The 21433-nt window shown below is 38.8% G+C and overlaps 1 protein-coding gene across 3 annotated transcripts in view; it reads right to left on the bottom strand.

Moving 5' to 3' along the window:
• Nucleotides 1–282: 282 nt before the first annotated feature.
• Nucleotides 283–21433, bottom strand: part of LOC121959790 (tenascin) — a 67854-nt gene continuing 46703 nt past the window's right edge. The window contains exons 11-30 of one of the 3 annotated variants that reach the window (XM_088070804.1): nucleotides 21046–21309; nucleotides 19805–20206; nucleotides 17497–17919; nucleotides 15703–15981; nucleotides 12756–13028; nucleotides 12324–12596; nucleotides 11958–12230; nucleotides 10369–10680; nucleotides 8854–9126; nucleotides 8461–8583; nucleotides 7560–7703; nucleotides 7294–7413; nucleotides 5798–5941; nucleotides 5577–5707; nucleotides 4744–4876; nucleotides 4213–4364; nucleotides 3961–4057; nucleotides 3709–3870; nucleotides 2115–2278; nucleotides 283–1066 (exon numbers count right to left, since the gene is read on the bottom strand). In XM_088070804.1, coding sequence (XP_087926930.1) covers nucleotides 956–1066; nucleotides 2115–2278; nucleotides 3709–3870; nucleotides 3961–4057; nucleotides 4213–4364; nucleotides 4744–4876; nucleotides 5577–5707; nucleotides 5798–5941; nucleotides 7294–7413; nucleotides 7560–7703; nucleotides 8461–8583; nucleotides 8854–9126; nucleotides 10369–10680; nucleotides 11958–12230; nucleotides 12324–12596; nucleotides 12756–13028; nucleotides 15703–15981; nucleotides 17497–17919; nucleotides 19805–20206; nucleotides 21046–21309 — 4253 coding nt within the window. In that variant the 3' untranslated portion in view covers nucleotides 283–955. The remainder of the gene's footprint in view (nucleotides 1067–2114; nucleotides 2279–3708; nucleotides 3871–3960; nucleotides 4058–4212; nucleotides 4365–4743; nucleotides 4877–5576; nucleotides 5708–5797; nucleotides 5942–7293; nucleotides 7414–7559; nucleotides 7704–8460; nucleotides 8584–8853; nucleotides 9127–10368; nucleotides 10681–11957; nucleotides 12231–12323; nucleotides 12597–12755; nucleotides 13029–15702; nucleotides 15982–17496; nucleotides 17920–19804; nucleotides 20207–21045; nucleotides 21310–21433) is intronic. The other 2 variants (XM_042509279.2, XM_088070805.1) reach the window with 2 other exon arrangements.

Here is a 21433-nt window from a genome sequence, read left to right as displayed (position 1 = left end):
TATATATATATGAAAAATATATGAGAAAAACATTTTTCTTCTTTTAGTCAATTGAATTCAATGTCTTTATGATCACAAATAATGATTATTTTTTTAATACTTTCTGCCATTTGCTGTGTAAAATAAGCCCCTATACAACCACATACAGTGGATCATGCCTGACCAGTATGGTATGGAGGGTAAACACTCCCATCTGCTGGAGCTGAGGTGAAAATCATCTCAAAATCAAATCAAAGGGCTACTTAGATTCATATATTGAAAAAAAAAAAAGCTCACATACACTTTTATCAAACTAAAATTTTTATTTGTATTGAAGGTTACAGAGCATCTTTCTATCAAAATAAGTAAATCAAAATTTAAATATGAATTTAGTGGTTGTAATGGTCTCCAAATGGTCTCTTGGTTTTACAGTAAATAAAAGACATTTCATAGAGTTCCTAATATTCATTAAGATGTATCATTTTCTTTAATTATCCTGCTCAATAACTCAGTTGAAGATGGAAGAATTGAACTAATTCAACATTTAATTAACTTCCTGGTTTGTTAGGGTATGTGACGCCGTCTGACTATGTGCCCTTGACATGTTACTGATCTAGTGGATCCATTTACACGCAGTTTCTCAAATGACTATTACAGATGTTTGGCCCGAAAAACGAATGTACTGTGTGTCCATTCAAGCTCATCAAACTCTTTCAAGTATACATAACCACACATACACCACAGTGCTAAACTGGGACGGTTACACAGATGATTCTTTGGTGTAAATGTTAACAGGTTCATTTTCTCACAACCAGAATTTGCCTTACATTCAGTGTGATTGTCTTTTGTTTGTGTGTATTTTAGAGAATGAAGTTCATGACCGCTGACGAGGCTCGAGGGATGGGTGTGAGTGTGTGTGTGTGTGTGTGTGTGTGTGTGGGTGGACATGAGGTGATGAGGTGTGGGGCTCACAAGTCTACGATCGCTTTTTTCTGCTCTCAAAGTTTCTGAAGTTGGCTGGCCTAATCTTCATCTCTGCAAATTCAATTGAGTGTTCGTGGCCCTTCCAGTGGAACCAGTTGATTCCCTGCAGACACACAGAATACAAATCATGGGAAAGAGGCTCCCGTTAGAGAGACACGTACCTACACATCATCAGAGTCATCTTTACTTACAGTAAACTAAATAAACACAGACATTTGAAATTTTGGAGAGCATGGAACTTTGGGCGTAGAACACCTGTTTTCATTTGAAAATCTAAGAATAAGATTTTTTTTTTTTTGAAATACTACTTAAAGTGCTAGAACAAATACTTAAGTGCTTAGTTGTATGGATCTTTATCTCTGTATTTTGTAATTAATTAATTAAAATCCTGTTAATAGCAAGTAAAAATCCTATAACAGTAATATGGGGGAAGATGGCACAACAGACAAAGGACCAATGGCTAATAATAAAAGAACTCACCTGCTTTCTGTTTTTGCACTAGTATAAAACACTTATATTACACAGGACAATGCCCAAACCTTGCAGGAAGTGAATTTTGCGGGGAATTTTTTCCCCCCGTTACAGCATTTGCAACCATTTCCAATCATAGAATGCCTTAAAATCAGTACATTATTTGGGAAAAACACAAAAGCCAAGGATATAAAAACCATCATAATCATCCTGATCTGTATCAAAATTTTTTCTGCTGTCTATCATTTTGAAAACACACCAAATGCGTTAAGGAAATATTTTCATTCCAGCCACATAAAGATCCATAAATTGATGTTATTAATTTTAAGCTACATAACATAGGCAAGGTAGAAATTGGGCGTAAACAGTAAAACTAATCTTAAAACCTACTTTTGTTACACTATGCTGGAGCAGCATTCACAGAATGAATGTTTTGCTTACAAATATGCTACATCGAATTTTATACTAAAATATTCTGCATCGCTCTAACTGCACATCCATGACCCACAACAATGCAAAGTAAATTTTGTCTTCATTGCTTTAAACCTAATATAGTCAACAGAACACTCCATAATTATATTAGATTTCTTTCGGAAATAGCAAAGATTTGGGGCTTTTGAAAAAATGATCAGTAATGGCAATTTCCCTGATTTGATTTTATGAATGTAGAATGTACGTACCTTACTGTGACTGTTGTCACCGTATTTCCCCATGAGGTTGACACGATGACAGTTTTTATACCAAAAGGCACCTTTGTAGGACAAGGCGCAGTTGGTGACGGCAATATCGTTATCGTTGTCATAGGTGGAGAAAGGTCGACCCTGATGGTACGTCATTGAGTCACCTGGTGTGGACATTGACAAGCTCAGAATACACAGCTTGTGTGAGTTTATTTGGTTAAAGACAGTCTCATTAGATTAACCAAAACATGTCACCATGGCTTTTCTTACAGGAATAGGTCAGCACTTTTGGGAATAAGCTTGTTGATTTTCTTTCAAAAAATATCTGTACAGTAAATACGAGGCTGCAGACATCAGCTGGCTAGGCTAACTCGAGGAACCAGCTTACCTGGCTCCGTCCAAACACACCCACTATAGCTCCTATTATTTTTATCTTGTTTACTTAATTCTTGGAAAAGCTGAGGTGTTAAAAAGACAAGGTTTGGTTTTAAAAAAAAATGTTCTGTGCCAGACTATTTCTTGGCTGGTAGCCGGTTACACGAGTTGCATCTCAACCTCATTGTGAGAACAAGACTTCGGAAAGTTACTGCACCCAGCTGAGAAACCCCAACTTTAGGTTTTTGTAGAATTTAAACAAACAAGATAAAAATTATCAACCAATGAGCTTTAGGAGTGGCTGCTAGGTGGACTTACTTTTAGACTAAGCCAGGTCAGCTGTTCCACCAATTTCTTGTCTTTATGTTACACTGTGCTATTCCAGCTGGCAGGGAACACAACACTGGCTAACATTACCTACACGTTTTAATAATGTTTTAAAGGAAACACTTTAATCTAATGTTCAAAGAATGTTCCAAGGGTGTTTATCATTTCAAATAATGTTCTTATAAGGTTAAATGCTGACTGAGATGTAATGTTTTAACTGCAACATTCTGAGGATGTTTTGGTGATGTTGAGAGGGGACAGATCATATAGCATTCTTTTTATAAAAACATTCCCACAATATTTCATGGGAATAAAGGAAGAGCATTTCCAAAGAAAGCATCGGAATTTTTTTTCAGAATGTTACTTAATCCTGCGATGATGAGATGAGCATTTTTTCTGAAACATTCCTCTAATGTGATATGTTAAAATAAAAAAATTAAAAATGAAACATTCAAACTTTTTTATGTTTATAGAGAATTGTAAGAAGAACATTCTGGGAACTAAAAGAAAACTTGCCCCTGAAAACATTACTAAAACATTGCATAGTACCATTCTCTTAGAACCGAAAACTGCTAGCTGTGCTGTGCTGTGCTGTTAATACTGACTGGACAGGTGTGAAAGTGGTATCAACTGGATAAATGAGACTTGGGAGTAAAATGCACAAGTTGTGAGAATTATTGAATGTATATATATATATATATATATATATATATATATATATTGTGCTGTTGTTAAACATGGACCCAAATAATTCAACATATTCCCCATTTTATGTCGGGGTATGTGAAAAAAAAACAACGTTTTCTACACAAATTCAGGGTAGCACAGTATGATTAACTGATTTACATATAATCATTCTGTGGGTGAAGTATCCCTCTAAAGTAACACATACCTGCTGTTCCACTGTACGTTCCTATGTAGATTTTATAGCGTGTTCTTGGCTCTGCGATCGTGATCTTGTCATATTGAGCGTAGGCTGACTCCCCCTGGTCCCTTAGGTCCACTCGCAGCTCATAATGACCAGAATTTGTGATTTTATGAAGGTTGGAAAGACCTGTAATAATTTAATACGTGTGAGCTGGGTAGGGAACGAGTAACAGAGAGAGGGGCGAGGTGAATAAGACTCGATGAAGAGAGCTCTTACCCAGCCAGAACTCATCATTCACGTTGCCGAAGCCAGCAGTGTAGTTCTTCCAGTTCCTGAAGAACTCCAGCTTTCCATTCTGGCGTCTGAGGAAAACCTGGAGAGGAGCAAGTGTCACAACAGCTTCATAATAATCATAACAAGCACGGCCGAGGTCACTGTGGTGGCTGCCTATCATTACATGTGAAATCAATGTGAGTTATGGTTTCAAAACGGCCTTTAAATGTGATTCCAGCAGGTTGATTCACTCACCAGCCATCCTCCACCATCTGTGGTCATGTCACAGTAAACCTGGATGGGCTGGCTCTCCTCTCCGCCCACGTAGATGGTGTACAGCCCGGAGGTTGTCTCTCCGTTCAGTAAAATCTGAGCACAGTCCTTGGGCCGTCTGTACAGTTGTCCAACTAGAAGCACAGATTAAAAAGACATCACGTTAGAGACTTCAGACGATGCAGCTGCTTCATCTTCAAAACAGAATAAGTATTGTCTGTGAGTGAGGAGCTTGGAAAGAAAAGGAAAGAAAGGAAAAATCAAAGGATTTTCCGTCTTGAGGAGCTCAGACGGGAGGAAAAATAAGCACAGGTGGAGTATCCGATTAAAGGAAAGGAATTTGCGTTTAAAGAATACACTTCTAATGTGCATCTGGACTGTTGCGTAACAAATCACCACATCTTTCACTGCTTAAAAGCGTACCAGCAAGTTTTTTTTCCAGGTGATATACACAAATGATTCACAATGAAAAAAAAAGAAGGGATGTGTGCTTGCAGGTGTGTCTATTCCTACTGGTGGTGAAGACGGTGGTCACGTGACGGCTCCTCTGAGGTCCAGCGATGGCCTGCAGTTTGACATCGTACTCTGTGGAGCCGGTTAGCTGAGCCATGCTGTAAGAGGACGCTGTCGGGCTCAGCACAACTTCCTGAATCCACACACACATATATGAAACAACAATGCATTTACAGGAAGCAAGGCCACACTCATGACTTAAGTATAATTAGAGCACATTTTGCATTCCTGTTGAAAGGGCTGTGATAAATGTCACATTTGAAACTTATATTGAGGTTTCAATATGGCTTCAAATGGCTGTCATCAAATTTTTAAACCTCATTCCCCAAAAAACAATTGTAAGAAACCCTTGGACAAAATCCTCCATTTGGATAAAACCATTAATTGGATTAAATGAGTAAGTCATTTTGTATTTGATCAACTTTCTTTAAAGCCACGGTTGATAACTCTCATGGTAACTTTCTGTCATATTTTCAGAAACTGTCACTGTATTCTGAAAAAAAGCACTTTTACATTTATATTTAATATATTTAATTTATATTAATATCAGTGCGTGCCTCACTTTGTGTGCGGCAAGTGAGAGCCAACAGTGTGTTGATGACAGTTAACACTTTGTTTAAAGTTTAAAAGAAAAATGATATTTGATTATCATTCCTGTAAACTGGAAACAATGGCTGCCAAAAACTTTGAAAACAGATCCAAAATCTGATGGCATGCTTTGGAAAATCGCCGTCAGTAGCAGTAAGTTTACGCATTTTGTGTTTTTTTGGGTTTAAACAAGAAAAACCACAAGTTTTGTCAGTGATTAAACTCATGCTGGGGGACGTACATACCCTGATTACACCATCAGCAGAGGAGAAGGTGAGTGTGTAGCCCGTCACAGCGGCCTGCGGAGGTTTCCATGTGAGAGTCGCACTGTCAGTTTGAATGTTAATGGCTGTCAGATCACGTGGAGGATCCACATCTGAAAACACAACGTCATACTGCAGATTTATCATCTAAACAGAATCAATGCAGCATTTTGCCTCAGGTCTCGTCTCTCTATAAAGCTTACCGGTGGTGAATTCAGTCACAGCAGAGTCACTCTTTTGAGCTTCCTTCACAGCATGTACTCCAACTTTGTAGTGGGTTCCTGGAACCAGGGAGCCCATCTCAAACTCCACCGTGTTCCCAGAAACAGTCTCCACCACTGGGGACACTGGAAGAAAGGACACATTAACATATTCATTCATTCATTCATTTTCCGTACCTGCTTTTTCCTCGCAAGGGTCGCAGGGGGGCTGGAGCCAATCATCAGGCGGAAACGCGGGGTACACCCTGGACAGCTCGCCAGACTATTGCAGGGCCGACACATATAGACAGACAACCATACACACTCACAGTCACACCTACGGGCAATTTAGAGTCACCAATCAACCTGAACCGCATGTCTTTGGACTGTGGGAGGAAGCCGGAGACCCCAGAGAGAATCCACACAGACACGGGGAGAACATGCAAACTCCGCACAGAAGGGCCCCCGCCCATGGACCTGCTGTGAGGCAACAGTGCTAACCACGACGCCACTGTGCCGCCCTGTTTGATTATGTGGTTAACATATCAAACCACATAATCAAAGTAAAGCAAAATACATCACACACACTTTGGTAGTTTGTGGAAGGAAAACAGGAGGACTAACGGAAATCCCACTTTTCTACTGGTGATATTTTGCTACTTGAAGCTACAGTAGGTAACTTTTGTTTCAAAGAAAGTAACCTTTTTTTTATTTTTGCTGAAATTATCACTATATCCTGACGGTATTACATGAGAGAAATAATCTGTAAAAATCAGGTTCCTCTGGCTCCCCCTAATGCTCCTAATGACATTTGTGAAACTCCTCAAGGTTCTGATATGTTGTTTCCATTCATGCTGTGGATTTTTGCTAATATCATCACAAGGAAATACTGTACCTGGAGGAGGCAGAGGAGGATGATTTTTTACAGATCATCTGTCTCATGTACTACTACCAGAAACTGTAAACTGTAGCATTCATACTACTGCTATACTTGTACTATGGTATTGTACATATATTCTACAGGACTGCTTGAATCGGCTTACTTACAATTTAAACTTATTTACACCTCAGTATGTTTATCTATTTTACTAGCTTTTCAGAGTTTAGGTTAAGCAAAAATAAATGTGTAATGAGTTTGTCACATTACATGTAAATGTGTTATTAACCACCCAGCCACATCTGAATGAGTATATAATAATAGGTATATGCATACCTGTCTACAACCTCTTCTCATTCTGTATTTACATACTTTATTACTGCACATGCAGTTTACATCACAGTTCATATGTCTTAAAATCAATCACCAGGCTACCAGAGTATTAAATATTTTACTTTGTTTTATTTCTTATTATATTGTACATCTATATTTTTGCTGCCGCACCATTTTATGAATTAGATTCCAAATAGATTGTGCTGTACTTGTCTTTGTCTGCATAACAGTCTAAATTGAGGGCTAATGCAGGGAAATGAAATGACAAGAGAAGAGAACAGAGACACACCTGAATCACCGCTGTAAGTGATGGTGTAGCCTTCAACGGTGGCCACAGATGGTTGCCACAGCAACAGGGCTGAGGTGTCTGTGACATTGACTGCAGTCAGACCCTGAGGTCTGTCCAGAGCTGGAGGACACAAAAAACCAGGAACACAGTCTTCAAGGGACGAATTTAATTTTCTACAAACTGAATCGTCGAACTGAAACGTCAGTCCAGGTCAGGAGGACTGACGCGGAGGGGTTGTATAAGAGAAGAAGAAGAAAAGGGCCAACCTGTGATTACAGTGTCAGTGCTGGGGTCACTTTCCTCCAGACCCTTCACAGCACTCACAGTCACATGGTAAAGCTTGCCAGGGGTCATATTGGGCAGCAAAGCTTCAAACACGCTGCCATCCACAGTCAGTATCATTGGACTCCCTGTGGAGGGAAGAGAACACAACATGGATCTTGCACATCCAAAATCCATGTCGTACATTTAAAAATTATAGAAACATTGCCAGAGGCGACAAGTTTTCCACTGCCTTTTCCATACACCAAAATACATATCACTTTCATTTTCTATTTATCAGTGCTTATGTTTGTCTCTTTGTGGTGCTGCAACAACCGAATTGAACTAGATTTGCTGCCTCACTCACTGTATGCCTCCATGATCCAATTTAGTTGTGGCAGTTTACATCCATGTTTGTCCAGACTCATATGTGGCCATGACAGGAGATAATGCCTCAGATATTGAGGTTGCCGGAAAAAAAACTACAAATTCTAAAAATTGCATGCTTCACACTCATCTTCACCCTGGCAGCACAGTTTTAAGATTACTGTCATAACGTCGTCCCTTCTGTCCTTGAGTATAATGTGAGTATTCATTAAGTGCTAACCACAAAAGTGTTTTTGCAGAACACTATGAAAAACCCTCACCCTGGCACTAGAGGGAAAGTCTGAAAATTATTGAAGTCTGTAGGATTCATCATCTGGGGATCAGGAATATTTGCTTTGAATTTTATGGCAACCCATCTGACATGCCATAAAACATTCAGTCTGCCATCCCGAGAGCTGTGCCACTTGATAGGCTAAAACTAGACTAAACCCTAATTTAAATATGTATCACAGAAACTAACCTTGGTAACTACATCCAAGTTGGAGTTTAAATTTAAACCTAAAATGAATGACTGCTTACCTCCCTCAAAGGGAACATAGGTGATTCGGTAGTTATCCACAGGAGAGCGAGGCATGGACCAGTGAACAACAGCCGAGGATTCGGTCACATCAGAGAAGCTGAGTCCTCTCGGAGTGCTCAGGCCTAGCAAAGCACAAGGTGAAATGCAAAGACAGGAAAGCAGGACAAAATAGTAAATTCAAGAGCAGAAAAAATGGTTAACAATTTTGCAAAAATACAACGAAACTGTGAGCTTGGAGGATCCCAAAAGCCCATTTTCCATTAAATATGGAGTTAGGCCTGAACCAGAGGAATAAAGATGATTAGTGGGGGCTGTGGGTGCAGTTCTCTGAAAAAACACCAAAAAGTTTAGTGGTTAGTATAAATCTGCACACTTTGCTGTTTTAGATATACCTGTCTGAGCAACCCCAGTAATAGGTTGGGAGCGTTGGTCCAATGTGACACCGTAAAGCTCGATTTCATACTCGGTGCCGCTCATGAGGCCATTTAAAACCTTGGTCCGTTCATCACCACGGACGTTGTACTCCTGAGGGTGGGCTAACCTTTTGCTGTCTCTGATTTTAATCACATATCTATCAAACAAGTCTTCATCAGCCGTCCACGAGAGACGGAAACCATCAGGTGTGATGTCCGAGACAAAGAGATGCTCCACTTCCGGCTCAGCCTCTGGTTAGACAAGGAAACAGAACGTTGCAGTAGGTTTGGTGTTTTCCCAGAAATATTCATCAACGTCTGAAGATGCACGGAAGAAGTCGGTAATCAGGCAAGAAGGTTTCCAGGTGGCAGCCACCTTCAATTGACCATGCTCAGGCGTCCGTTAGTTTAAATCAGTTAAGAACACAGAACACGGGCTATGAAGGCAATAAAAGACAAGATGCGTTTTGTAAATGTTTATCTCGGTTGACGGGGTCACATTCCTTAGAATGGATCTTCAGCAGGCACTGGTTGAGACGAGGTCCCCATGCCTCTTCCAGGCCAGCCTCAATGCATTCAGTGCATTCAAAGATAATGAAACAAATGAGATTAGAAGTTAAATCAACTGACATTTCATGCTAAGAATGTCTCATTGATTTATCAGTGTTTTCCTGCGTCTGATTCTGTATTAGTCAGTGTTTTTTTTTTTTTGAAGCCAGATTGACAAACCAAACGTAGCACCATGGTGAAGGTAACTTTAAAAATTACGTTCTCTATTGTATCAAGACCATCTCTCCACTCTCTTATATATTCCATATGTATGGCGAATGATCCCCCTGCAGTCAGAGTACCTAAATACTTCTTTAAGACACACCTGGATGCCCCGGCCGCACTCTGTGGGTCATCTATAAAGCACCTGTGCTGGCATGGATTAACTGATAGTTCAATCAGTACCATCTCCAAGAGCTGGAGAGATAGTCTCTTCACTCAGAGAACCAAGGTTACTATGTAACCACACGTTCCACAGTCATCAGTGTAGCGCCAATTGGAAATCTGAAGGAAAACACATTTTAAAATATGAAAACAAACAAATATGCTTGCTCATATTTTGGAGGTACAGAGGAAACAGATGGGGAGCTCCACATCTCTTCCTCCCGCTGAAGAAGCAAATGCTTAAAATGAAAAGAGAAATGAGATCATTCTGAAAAGGAGTTGTGTTATGGATCACAGTTAGAGTTAGGTAACTGAAGCCTCACTATCAAAACATGACAGTAAACAAAATGGATCAAGTTAATTTTGTTAAAACAAAATCTTCTATCATTTTAAATTGTCATACAAAAGCACGAATGTCAAAAAATGTTGCCATTTATAGAGCTGCCAGGTTTTGATGGTGAAACTTCAGATTTGGTTCATAAAGTTTAATTATCATCTTTGTACAGTAGTTGACACTTTTTAGTCAGATGAGGGGGCCTTGTAGTGCACTGTGAGTGGTACCTGTCACAGCCACTGTAGTGAGAGGCCGAGAGAGAAGCCCTGACTCTGACACCCCCGTCAGCCTGACCTCATAGCCTATGCCGGTGATGAGGCCCCAGATGTCCAGGTGACTTTGGTTTCCTGGCACAGTGAACTCCTGAGGCTCCAGCAGCCAGCCAGAGTCTGTCACCACTATGTGAAAACGGCTGAAGCCGCCACTAGAGGGGGATAATTCCTCCTGCTGTTGCTGCTGCTGCTTCACCTCCCACGACACACGGAAGCCGTAGGGGGTAATGTTGGATATGGTCAAGTTTTCCACTTTGGGCAAAGGAGCTAGAGGGGAGTGGGTTTGGATTTTTGTGTGTGAGTGAGAGGGGAACACATTTGGGAGGGGGAACAAGATTCCATTAGGAGGGTAATGTGTGCAATGGCTGCAAAAGCAAATCATAAAATCCATTCTCCCTGTGAGGATATCAGTTTTAAAAGTTTGAGATCTAAAAATCTCCTGAACTCAAAGGCCAAAACACATTAAGGGCAAGTTTTGCGTGCATCATAAAGTTTTTTTATACTTCTAGAATGGACTGGAAAATTCCCCATTTTAAAGCTTGGATTTGGGCCGAGAATGAATGAGGATGTGACGAACCATCACAGCTGAAATTTGTTACAAAAAGACAAAGATGTTACCCAAGACAATTAGAATATGTACATCATGAACATCAACACAGACATCTAGAGGCAATTAGTGGTACTGCATCTTAACACAGGTGTAGGATTTAGTGGCATCTAGCAGTGAGGTTGCAGAACTGAAATTTTTCGAGTCTGCTAAGTGTGTATTACGACTATGGTGGCTGACACAATGGTGTAAAAACATGAATTGACCGACTTCATAGGTGGATACAAAGGGCTCACTGTAAGATAACAAAGACACTATTCTCAAATTTAGGTTATTTTAGGTGAATGAAAAAATAGATAGAAATCTGATAAAATATTAGTTCATAATAGTTCATCCTTAAATGTGGTAATTTGAGCCAAATTTGAAGAAATTCCCTCAAGGTGTTCTTGAGATATGAGACGGATGCAAGGTCACAGTGACCTTTGACCACCAAAATCTAATCACTCCATGGTTTGGTCCATGTGGACGTGGTTCCCAAATTTAAAGAAATTCCCTCAAAGTATTCCTGAGATATCACTTTCACAAGAATGGGACGATACACAACCTGAAAATGTAATGCCTAGGGCCACGGCTATTGCCAATGCGAGGGCACAACAAAAGGTGGTTACTCTCAAACAGAACAAAATAAAAATAAATCCTTAAAAAATCCCTATCCTTTCTTTTATGTCTGACCTCTTTAGAGTTAATGAATAACATGAAAACAGTTTCATGCACCAAAAATGCAACCAGATTGTGGAAACAGAACTGGCTAATGATGCATGCCAAATTTGCTCATAATGCATTTCAGGCTTTGGATCTGAAGATAACATTGTCTCCAGTTGCAATAAGTATCCAAAAGTTGCTTTAGTCCATTAAAAGTTTTGATGCAAAATGTCTTTACAAACCATTTACAGCTACAAGTGATGTGAGTTTAAGATATGAGTAGAATAGGTAGTACCTGTGACGGCGTGGGCTAACACAGAGGGAGTGTGGCGCCCATGAGAAATACCGTACAGTTCAATATCATAGCCTGTGGCATCCATCAGGTTAGAGATCGTAATGTTACGGGCTTCACCGGGCAGTCTGAACTCCAGCGTATCAGACTGCTGCACGGGGTCACTGACCCGAATAACAAAGCCATCAAAGTGGCCTGACACAGTGCTCCAGGACAAGCTGAGGTTATGTGGGCTCACAGATGAAGCGGTTATGGGCCCCAACTGTGGGACATCCTCTGAACAGAAAAGAAAAGATGACTTCTTAGTTATTGTTGAAAATCACAGTGTTTGCTACATGCAGTGTCATAAAAATGCATGTAATGAGATACCTGTTGTAGCTACAGCAAACAGGGGCTGCGTGCTCTTGCCGCCAGTGCTGGCGTACAGCTTTATGTTGTAGCTTGTGCTGGCTTTGAGCCCTGCCATGACTGTGGAGCGCATGTCTCCGGGCAGAGCGCGCCCCATTGCCTGCGAGGGCAAAGCAGACTCTCTGACTTCTACTATAAAGTTATCAAAAGCCTTCTCTCCTGTCCGCCATGACAGAGAAAATCTGTCTGAGGTAATGTTTGAAACAACTAGCCTGGACAAATCAGGCGCTTCAGCTACAAGGGGAGAGAAACATATAAAACAAATTGATATACTGTAAAAGAAAGCATGTATTTATCTCTATGTATACAAGCCCAAGTCAACTTTACAGTGTAGATACTTAAAAGCTCATAATAAACAACCCTATTCTTTGTAATACAAAAAAATCATAATACCTGTTGATGCAACAATACTGACAGCACTGCTTCGGGAGCCCTTGTATGTCCCATACAAATAGGCTACATAGTCAGTGCTGGGCCTGAGCCCTGTGACATCATGGGACTTTACGCTGTGGGATATGTTGTATTCCTTTGGCTCCGACAGCCAATCAGAATCAATTATCTCCAGGATAAAACCATCAAATTGTCCTTCAGTGCCGTTCCAGGAGATTGAAAAGCTCTCTGATGTTAAGTTTGAGATATATAGTTTGCCAAGCACTGGTAGATTCACTAAAGAGAGAAATAGTTATTAGACTTTCATTAAATTTAAAAAAAAAAAACAGAACACATTCTCATAGAGGTAATAAATCACTGATAGCTGGTTGGTTTGATATATGGTATAAAAATGTGCGTAGTGTTGTGAACTCACCACCATTTGCTCTTGATAGTGTGACTGGCTTAAAAGATTAAATACATGCAAATGCTTTTAACTTGAATTTTTTTAACCAGTTACACTTATTTAATTTCAGCCCCAATTCTGAAAAAATTGGGAAGGTGTGTAACATGCAAATAGATAAAGAATGCAATGATTTGCAAATCCTTTTTGACCTATACCAGAGATGAAATATTCAATGTGTAACTGATAGACTATGGATCTATATTAAATTTAATCCCTGTGGAAGATTTAAAAAAAAATTAGAGCAGGGGCACCAAGACTGGGAAAGACTTTTGAAGTGCATCCTAAAAAGGCTGTTATTCACAAGCAAGGATGGCACGGGGTTAAGCACTTTGTGAAAAACTGTGTGAAAAAACAAGTTTCAGAACAACCGTTTTCAACTCACAATTGCAAAGAATTAAGGATTTCACCATCTACAATCCACCATATCAAAAGATTCAGAGAATCCAGGGCACCTGGTAGCTCACCTAGTGGGGCAGGGGACCCATAAACTGAGACTGCATGTCACCCCCCCACCCACCCTCTGAAAACCTTTGTCTGTAAACACAATTTGTCGCTGCATCCACAAATGCAAGTTGAGTCTACCATGCAAAGTGAAAGCCAGATATCAACAACATCCACCAACTTCCAAATTTATCTGAGAAGAACTGAAACAAACTGGAAACCTGTGCTGTGGTCCGACAAGTCCCCCCCAAAAAATTGTGTTAAAATTGTTTGGAAATCATAGACATCATGTCCACTGGGCTGAAGAAGGAAATGACAATCCAGACTGTTACAAGCTCAAAGTTCAAAAGCCAAAATCTGTGATGGTATGGGGCACATTAGTGTACATGGCATCATGGGAAACTTGCAGTGAAAGCACCATGAATGCTGAGAGGTACACACAGGTTTTGGAGCAACATTTGCTGCCATCCATCCAATGTCTTTTGCAGCAAGACTATGGCAAGCCATGATTTGCACGTGGTCCAACAGCGTGGCTCTGTAGTAAAAAAAATGCAGGCACTTGACTGTCAAGCCTGCAGTCCTGACCCTCCCATTGAACGTTATGACACACAAAATACAACAACAGAGACCCTGAACTGTTGAGCAACTACACATATATCAAGCAAGACTGGGAAAGAATTTCACTTGCAAAACTTCAGCAATTAGTGTTCTCAGTTTCCAAATGCTTTCTGAGTGATGTTGAAATTCAGAACACGTGAACATTACATTTCTTGTCTTTGTGCTGTATTCAATTGAATATAGGTCAACAAGGATTTCCAAGTCACTGCATTTTTTTAACCTTTTACAAAGCACCCCAACTTTTCAGAACTGAGGCTGTAAAAATATGATGATAATTAGATGGAAAAACATGTAATGCCAAAGAGAAAAACACAAAAGCCTTCATAGTGAATAGCTGAAGAATACCAGCCTGCAAGTCTAAATGACTGAGGTGCTGATTCTAACATGAAAATGTGGCAAAGGACGAAATATAAAAGGACTGCAAGTGTCTTTCATGCATGTGGAGGAAGATCTGATCATGCAGCTTATGTGTTAATACTGAGGACAAGACAAACTCTGCATAATATTGAACCAGAGCAATTCAAAGCAGAACAGGACAGCTACAGAGAAAATTAAACTTAAAGACCATTGATCTTTAACATGGAATGAGAAAGATGCATGCAAACATGCAACAGATAAATTAGATGTCATTCAGATGTAAAACAAGGTGGCCATACAGTTAACCTCAGATTATATTATCAGCTTTTTACCTTGATAACGACAAGAAGATTTAATCATTTGCCACCTAGTGGTTCAAAAGGAAATGAGGATATTTACTTTGACGTTTTGAAACAGAATCGACAAAACTGTCTCACACAACCTGCTCAAAATATCGCTAAAACTCACACATGTGAGAGCATCCATGAGCAAATGATCCTTCAAGGTTAATCAATTACACACTGAATGAGTGTTGGTGGGATGAAATGAGATGGTCACGCTGTCATGGTGTGACGGGCGTGTCAGGGTGAATGTTATTGGTTTTGCTTTTGCAATCATTGCAGCACATCAGCATCAAACCTCACCACGATGCAGGGGATGGTAGAGGAGGGGGGAGGGACTTCATGCACTTTGGTAACTGGGACGAAGGGAGCAGTTCGGGGTAAGGGTGAATGTTTGAGGGGCGTTTGCTTTGCTCAGTGATGCGGCACAGGTCCCCATCACACTGCCCTCTCTCAGCGAGACAGAAACAGTGGCTGGAGGGTAAAGAATGGTTCATGGCATGTTGGTTAAGATGAAGCAGTCCCCTGCGGTCAGGGGGGTTGAACAGTGATGACAAAACAGAAATTAGGTTATTATGTTGTTTTCATTTCATGCAGCGAAGTGTGGACGCTCCACTGTGAGTGGGACAACAGAGCGTCTGTGTGTGCATCACAGACACCGACTGGAACAGGAAGTTAAAAATCAAAAAGGAGAGAAAGTTAAAGAGCTAGAGAACAAAATCGCTGCAACGCTTTAAGTTGCAGGTACCTGTAGTGGCGTCAGTGTACACGGGCTCAAGGACGGAGCCCTGATACATCCCAAACAGGCCAACCATGTAGCTGGTGTTGGGACTGAGCCCAGAGATGCCCAGGCTGAGAGCGTCTCCAGACAGACTGAGGTTCTGGCTCTCTTCCAGATTCTCCAAGTTTGTTACCTCAATGACAAAGCTGTCAAAATCCCCACCGATGGGGCTCCAGGACGCAGTGAAGCCGTCCCATGTAATGTCAGAGATGGTGAGGCTCACCACCATGGGATTCAGCTCCGCTGCTAGATAGACAGATCAGAGTTGGGTCAACTGAATGGCAAAATGGAGTGTAAGAATAACTGACATAGCTACTTGATTTTTAACATTATTCACTGCAATATGTACGGCAGAATATTTGGGCCACAGTCGGGGGAAAACATTATATAGATTTCAGGATAAAAGTCAAACTATTAGAAAAATAAAATAAAAAAATACCAGAAAAAAAGTCAATATTTCAGGAAAAATAATTAGTATCTTGTGAATTCATTTTGAAATGTATGAGAAAAACTAATATTATGAGGAAAAAGAAGATGACTTGAAATCCTTTTTCCAAAATATCATGTTTGAAACTTTAAATATTACAGCTTCATTCTCCAGATTTAATGACAGTAATCTAAAAAAAACCCAAAAAAAACACTTGTTTTCTTTTTTGATCTTGAAATGTTAGGATTTTAATACTGAAATATTCCTTTAAAAAAAAAAATAATTATATAATATAAAATAAATAAAAAAATAAATAATAATAATAATAATAATTAAATAATATATATATATATTTGACTATATATCTAATACAAGTGTTAATGTGTTAAAATGTCAAACGTGTCAAAATATTAGGACATCTGAAATATTATGACTTTAATCTTCAAAACTAGCAACTTTTATTTAAAAATATGACAACTTCTATCTAAAAAAATCACATTATTTAGAGATTGATATTTATAATATTTAAAATATTATTGTTTAGTCTTAAAATAATAAAACTGTTTTCTCAAAACATGAGGACTATAATATTGAAATTTTACAGCTTTAATATTAAATTAATATGGCTATTTTCACAAAATATCAAGACTTTAACCTTGAAATATTATGATTAAAATATTACAGCTTTTGTCTAGAAATATTATGGTCATATTAAAATATTACTAGTTTAATCTTGAAATTACAAAGACAGTTGTTTCAAAAGATGAGAACTTCAATGTTCATTTCATTGACAATTTTCATGAAATATTATGACTTTATTCTTGAAATATTATGACTTTGATATTTAAGTATTATAAATATTATGTTTTTTAGCTTGAATTATTAGGATTTTAATTTTGAAAGACAATTTTCTGAAAATATTAGGACTTAAATCCTAAAATATCATGACTTTAATTTTGAAATATTTCAACGTTTTTCTTTAAATATTAGGACTTTATTCTTGAACTGTTAAAACTTAATTTTGAAATGTCATGACTTTAATATTGAAATAATACTACTTTTTTCCACAATATAACTTAAGATATACATATAATTTTCTCTAATAATATGATTTTTAATCTGGATATTTTTTTTCTTCATGAAAAAATACTTTTACTTCAAAATATGACTTTAATCTTGAAATACCTTCCCAATTTGTGGCCCCAATACTCTACCATAAATTGGAGTCACAGTCTCTGCAGCCATCCTGAAATATTTAGGGCTTCAAAAAATAAATGTGATGATAAATTGTTGGGATGAATGCCTAAAAAAGAAGAAATTTTCATTCCATGTACCTGTAGTAGCAAACACTTTGAGGGGTAAAGATCGCTTCCCTTCCACCAGCCCTTGCAATGTAATTTCATAGTTTGTGGAGGGGGACAAACCCTCTATTTCAGCCCTCCTTGCACCTCCTGATAGTGTGATTATATGAGCTTGTGTCGCCCCTGACGGAGCACTGAGCTCCACCAAAAAGCTATCAAAAGCCTCATCAGGCGCCAACCAAGCCAGGCTCACGCTGGTGGAGGTGACATTAACTGTGAGGTTCCCCAGTACATCCAGACTCGAGCTTTCAGAGCTCTTTATACCAGTATCAGAGGTGTTTAAAAGATGGAGGGGATCTGGGTTTTGAACTGCTTCATTATCCGGAGCAGTTGTTGGGGTAGTTGGGGCATCTTTGATGCTCAGTGATAAAACATCTGGAGAGGTAGGCTTGGGTGCTACAGTGAATAAAAACAGGTTAGAGATATATGCATATGTTACCGGCTCTGCTGATGACTGAAACACAACCTGTGAAGAGGAAACATGGTTAAAATACAAGATACTGTAGAATTAAGAATGAATAAATCTGTCCTTGATATACCATATTTTCTTATTTTCCCGCCTCTTATTATCACAGTTTTCCAGGACTGCGGTTTATATCATCAAGCAACAGCGAAAGCATTAATGGCACTTAAGTCAGCACCATTAATTTTTTGAAGCATCCGAGTAGTCCACCAGAGTGGAAGTACACAGTTGTCTTCAAATAGATGATGAAGCCATGCACAGCCCTTTTTGTTGCTGCTGTCCTGAAGAACGATTGTTCCGAGTCACTTGTTTGACATGCGAGTGACATACTATGTAATTTTCTACCGACTGCCGGAGAATCATTTCATTGTGTGAATAGGTTTGAGGATGATGGATGATGAAATTAGTGGAGATTGCTTTCAGGGAGCAAAATGGTTGCATTTAAAAGCTCAAATGCAGAAAGAAATCAGCCAGTGTACTATGACCTTTTGTGTCAGACAGTATAAACCACCACTGTCGGGTAAGCAGGTCATGATTTCTGGAAAGAAACACTGCTGCTGGGTCTTTCAACCTAATTTTTGTTTGGCACTTTGAAAGCCAAGTGCCATCTAGTTAGATTATACTGGAGATCTTTATGGCTCAAACACTCCACAACTCACACCAAACTATTCAAACTGACAAGTGGCACTGCAGTTAAAGGGGGTTCTGCTAAAACATATTTTACTTTAAAATACTAAGCAACCTAGCCTACCTATCCTTGAGTAAAGAATCATAATTCTTGAAATTCTAAAATAATAAATTATTAATAAATAATAATAAATATGTAAAGTTTTATGAGTGCCAGTGATCTATTTGCTTTCTGATCTTCACAACTGGGCATTATCAAAGCTTTTTGGCGATGTGTGCACTGGTGTTTTTCAACAACTTCAATAGTAAAATGTTATTACTTTAATATTGTAATATTATGACTTTAATTTTGAAATATTACAACTTATTTTTTAATCACATATTAGGATTTTAATTCTGAGATATTACGCCTTCAATCTTGAAATGAAATGACTGTTTTCTCTAAACACTGTGACTTTGATCTTGAAATATTTTACTCTTATCTTGAAATGTTTACAACTTTAATCTTGAAATATTCTGACTTCAATTTTGAAACATTAAGACCCTTTTTCTATAAATATTTTAATGTTAAACTTAAAATATTACAATTTCAATCCTGAAATAAAGAAACTGTTTATCTTATGAGGATATACATCTTGAAATAATGATAAAATATTCAAGCTTTTCTGACTAAATATTATGACTTTAATTTTGATATATCATAACCTTAATCTTGAAATAATGTATTTTATAATTACATTTTATAATTCTAATCTTGAAATATTCCAACCTATAATTCTTGAAATACAAAGATCTGAAAACCTGTTCCACCACTGAGGAGGATGTAGTTCTCACTGGAGATTTCTTCTTGTATTTGAATTTTAGGACGTAACATTCTGCCACAGTGCCAAAGCCTCATGAGATGATAAATGGGATGAGATGAAAATGAGATGGGGTTTTTTTGTGGAAACACAATCATCTCTAATGGGTTCTGTCATCAAACTGCGTCATGCCAACAGTTATGCAGATGACGGATGCAAGAAAGAAATATTCCTTGCTGGGAAATCTCCTGAGTAAAATACCAGCATGCAACTCAGTTTGCTTCTGTGATCTAACTCTATAAAACAGAACTTCAATTCAACTGAAGAGAGAAGCTGCTAAAAAAACAACGGGATAAAGTGTCTCTAATGAACTAAAAGAGAAATCTTATACCTGTGACTGAAACAGCTTCGAGTAGCGCAGATCTCTGGCTACTGGTTTTTCCATAAAGTTTAATTTGATATTCTGTTGATGCATTCAGGCCCTGGATTCTAGAGCCAGTCGCATCTCCGGGAAGCTGGACCTCTCTCGTGTCCCATAATCGCTGAGTGTCTTTACATTCTACCGCCAAACTATCATAGACACTGTTAGCCTCTAGATTCCACGAGAGGTCGAATCCATCAGGCGCGATGCCTGAGATAGTCAGTTTCCCAAGCTCATCCACGGGCTCCATCCCAATGGAGAGATGGGACTCGGGGGGGTCTAAATACACAAAGCTAATGACATTGTCCTCCGAGCCTGTGGGAGTTGTTAGCTCACGGTCGTCTGAGTCGGCTAAATAAAAAGTAAAAGAGGCTACAAGAAAAACAAAAAGGCACAAATCAAGAGAGCATTTAGGTGTTAGTGTATCTCATTTTCTTAGTGTCTGTTGGCTGCAGATTTAGTTCCAAAAACATTAAAACTCTAATAGTAAATCTATATTGAAATGTGGGCAAATTGGATGTTCCTTAAAAAACATGGGAAGAGAGCAGTGAGCAGCTTCAGAAGAAATGACCTGAAAATTAGCAAGAAATTTCTAAAAAAGTACCAAAACAACAAAAACAAAAATTGAAAATTAGAAAACCAAACAAAAAAACAACCAGCCAACCAAAATGGTAAAGTAAAAAACAACAAGGTAATGACCTGAAAAAAAAGGTTAAAATTTATGTTAATTCTGAAAAATAATTTTGAATGTATAAATACGATTATCATAAATACAGTTCTCTGGATAGTTTCCCTTGATTTAAAAAAATAACTTTCGACATTTCTTGCTATTTGCGGGATATTTCTTGCCAAGTGGCTCAATGCTTTTTTCCCATGTTTTTTTTTGAAGAATTAAAACCAAGTTGCTCAAATACCATTGAATTGTGGGTGAAAGCAACACAAGAAAAGTGATGTTAACGTTGGTTTCAAAGATTCAGGTTAAGTAACTGTTGTACATTTAATCAAAATATACTATCTAAATACTGATAGACTTGAAGTGAAGAATAAGAACAATTACTGAGCTCTAAACTCCAAACATTAAACAGACAGAGGAACCTAAGAGAGGAACATAACATCATATTTTGCATGACATATCAATTTTTATCCTCCATTAAAAGCGTGTGTTATCATTATTTAGAGATCATGTTGTGGTAAGATTGTTCCCCACCCACCTGTAGATGCCGATAAGGTGACAGGTGCGCTCCTCTTGAGTCCCCTCTCTGCAGCCAGAGTCAGGGTGTAGCTCATTCCAGGGGTCAGGTTGGACAGGACGTAGCTGGTGGCCGCGGCTGGGACCTCCACCTCCTCGGCTTGCCCATCTCTGGCGACGTATGCCAGCCTGTAGGCGCCAACCTTGGCCCGAGGTTTCTTCCACCTCAGCGTGAGGGAGGTCTCTGTGGACTCCACTTCTTCGAAATCTCTGGGAGGATCGATATCTGACAGAAATATTAAGCGTGTAAAATTGACTGCCGGTAAATCTATCTTCACATCTGTTGCATGCTCCACACAAATCACTCGCCATTACTGGTTTCATTTCATCAACCAATTTGTATCAACAAA

The sequence above is a fragment of the Plectropomus leopardus genome, chromosome 20 (assembly GCF_026936395.1).
Source record: "Plectropomus leopardus strain MGB_pleo_1.0 chromosome 20, ASM2693639v1, whole genome shotgun sequence".
Taxonomy (NCBI): Eukaryota; Metazoa; Chordata; class Actinopteri; order Perciformes; family Serranidae; genus Plectropomus; species Plectropomus leopardus.
This window is presented reverse-complemented; position numbering and strand designations above follow the sequence as displayed.